General features: G+C 45.9%; 1 protein-coding gene across 2 annotated transcripts in view; it reads right to left on the reverse strand.

Annotated features, from left to right (window-relative positions):
* The window catches only part of LIPH (lipase H), a 48,747-nt gene that overhangs the window by 32,644 nt on the left and 14,025 nt on the right, over positions 1 to 2,078 (reverse strand). For both annotated transcript variants that reach the window (XM_008066343.2, XM_008066342.2), the window contains exon 2: positions 1,412 to 1,779. In XM_008066343.2, coding sequence (XP_008064534.1) covers positions 1,412 to 1,779 — 368 coding nt within the window. The remainder of the gene's footprint in view (positions 1 to 1,411; positions 1,780 to 2,078) is intronic.

Consider the following 2,078-nt stretch of genomic DNA (forward strand, 5'->3'; position numbering starts at 1 on the left):
GATTCCCCGTGGGTTCGAGACCCGCCTGGGCCGCGAGACCTCATCTCTACAATAAATCAAAAAATCAGCCGGGCGTGGTAGCGCATGCCTGTGATTCCGGCTACTTGGAAAGCTGAGGCGGAAGGATCGCCGGAGCCCAGCAGGTCGAGGCTGTGGTGGCCGGGAGAGGCCACTGCACTCCAGTCTGGGCGACAGAGTGTGACTCCAACTCAAAAAATAAAAAATAAAATAAAAAAATAAAGATTTGGAAGTCTTGTGGCCCAGTGTAGTAGCTCAAGTCAGTAATCCTAGCACTTTGGGAGATCAAGGTGAAAGGATTAGTTGAGCCCAGGAAGTTGAGACTAGTCTGGGCAACACAGTGAGATATCATCTCTACAAAAAATTAAAAAATTAGCAGGGCATGGTGGTGCATGCTTGTAGTCCCAGCTACTTGGGAAGCTGAAGCGGAAGGGTTACCTGAGCCCAGAAGGTCAAGGCAGTGGTGAGTCATGATGGTGCCATTGCACTCCAGCCTGGGCAACACAGTGAGACACCAACTCAAAAAAAAAAAAAAGCTTTACATGTCTTCTAAAAGCATAAATTATCTCATCAGACCATGTGTCACAATTCTGGTTTTGGGTAATCTAAACCAAAAGTCACTAAACTTTTTGATACTTCTAGCAAAAGGTACAGCTATAGAAATTCAGAGCTGGGCATTGTGGCTCAAGCCTGTAATCCCAGCACTTTGGGAGGCAGAGGTGAGAAAAATTGCCTGAGGGAAGGGGTTCCAGGGGGTTCCAGACCAGCCTGGGCAACTTGGCAGGCCTCTTCTCCACAAGAAATCAAAACATTAGACAGCAGGGTGGTGCTCGCCTGTAGTTCCAGCTACTTGGAAGGCTGAGGTGGAAGGATTGCCTGAGTCCAACAGGTTGAGGCTGTGATAGCCATGAGTGTGCCACTGCACTCCAGCCTGGAAGACTCTTACTCAAAAAGGAAAAAAGAAAGAAAGAAAGAAAAGAGAGAGAGAGAAAGCAAGAAAAAAAAGAAGTTGAGGAAGCTCTAGGCATTTAAACCAGGAAAGCCCTAGACAGAAACTCTCCTACCCATAAGATACATTTATATGAGTTAGAAAACGTTGCCCCTTCTTCAAGATACTTTGTTGTCATCTGCCAAAAATTATCATAATAAATATATAAATCTATAATGTCTACAATGACAAGAGTGCCCCCTTAGATGGTGCCCTGTGCACAGCCTGCACAACCATACCTATGGGTCTTACATTGCAGTCCTTCCCACCCTGGGGCTTATTCGGATTTGCAAAATGTTGCAGAATAGTCCCCCTGTTCACTGAAGACATCTTATGGCCCTAAACCTCCAGATAATGGGTCAGTTTTAATTTTTCCCTCAATCATCTAAGAGAGTTCTCTCTTACCAGCATCTGGTCAATAAATTCCTTCAAGACTGTGGCTACTTTTTTGGCCTTACTAGCGGCGTGGTTGTATAATACAGTTGTAGCTCCTCGAATCCAATCAACAACCACCACGTTCATGTCTTCGACAGAGAGCAAACCCCCTACTAAGTCCTCCATCCAGATTGGAGGGGAGCCGGTAGGCCTGAATCCATGGATAATAAAGGTAGTTTTCTTGGTCACATTCAAGTTCCCAAAAGCTGTGGAGTTGATGGCCTGTGCGCAGGTCAGGTTTCTCCTTGTGTAGAGTATCAGCTTCACATTTAGTTCCGTACCAACCACTGCACTGGGAAAGCTCAGTCTGGTAAACGAATAACATGTTTCCTCTGTGTCTGAAAATAAGAATGACATGGCATCATAACAGTTCTTTCCTTAGTTGGGCCACAAGCAACTGGTGCTCTTATGTTCTCAATAGCACCCAGCAAGGGGCTGGATCTAGTTGAATGAAGTTGGAAAGTCATACTTGATTTAGAACTCATTAGGAGTGACCTTGAGTTTCACCAGGAACACCATTCTTCCAAATCCTGCCGTCCTTCAAGTTCTTTTTTTTTTCTTTTTGAGTTGGAGTCTCACTCAGTCGTCCAGACTGGAGTGCAGTGGCCGCTCCCGGTCACTGCAGCCTCGACCTGCT

This window comes from Carlito syrichta, unplaced genomic scaffold, assembly GCF_000164805.1.
Source record: "Carlito syrichta isolate Samal-C Ts95f unplaced genomic scaffold, Tarsius_syrichta-2.0.1 Scaffold308888, whole genome shotgun sequence".
Classification (NCBI taxonomy): domain Eukaryota; kingdom Metazoa; phylum Chordata; class Mammalia; order Primates; family Tarsiidae; genus Carlito; species Carlito syrichta.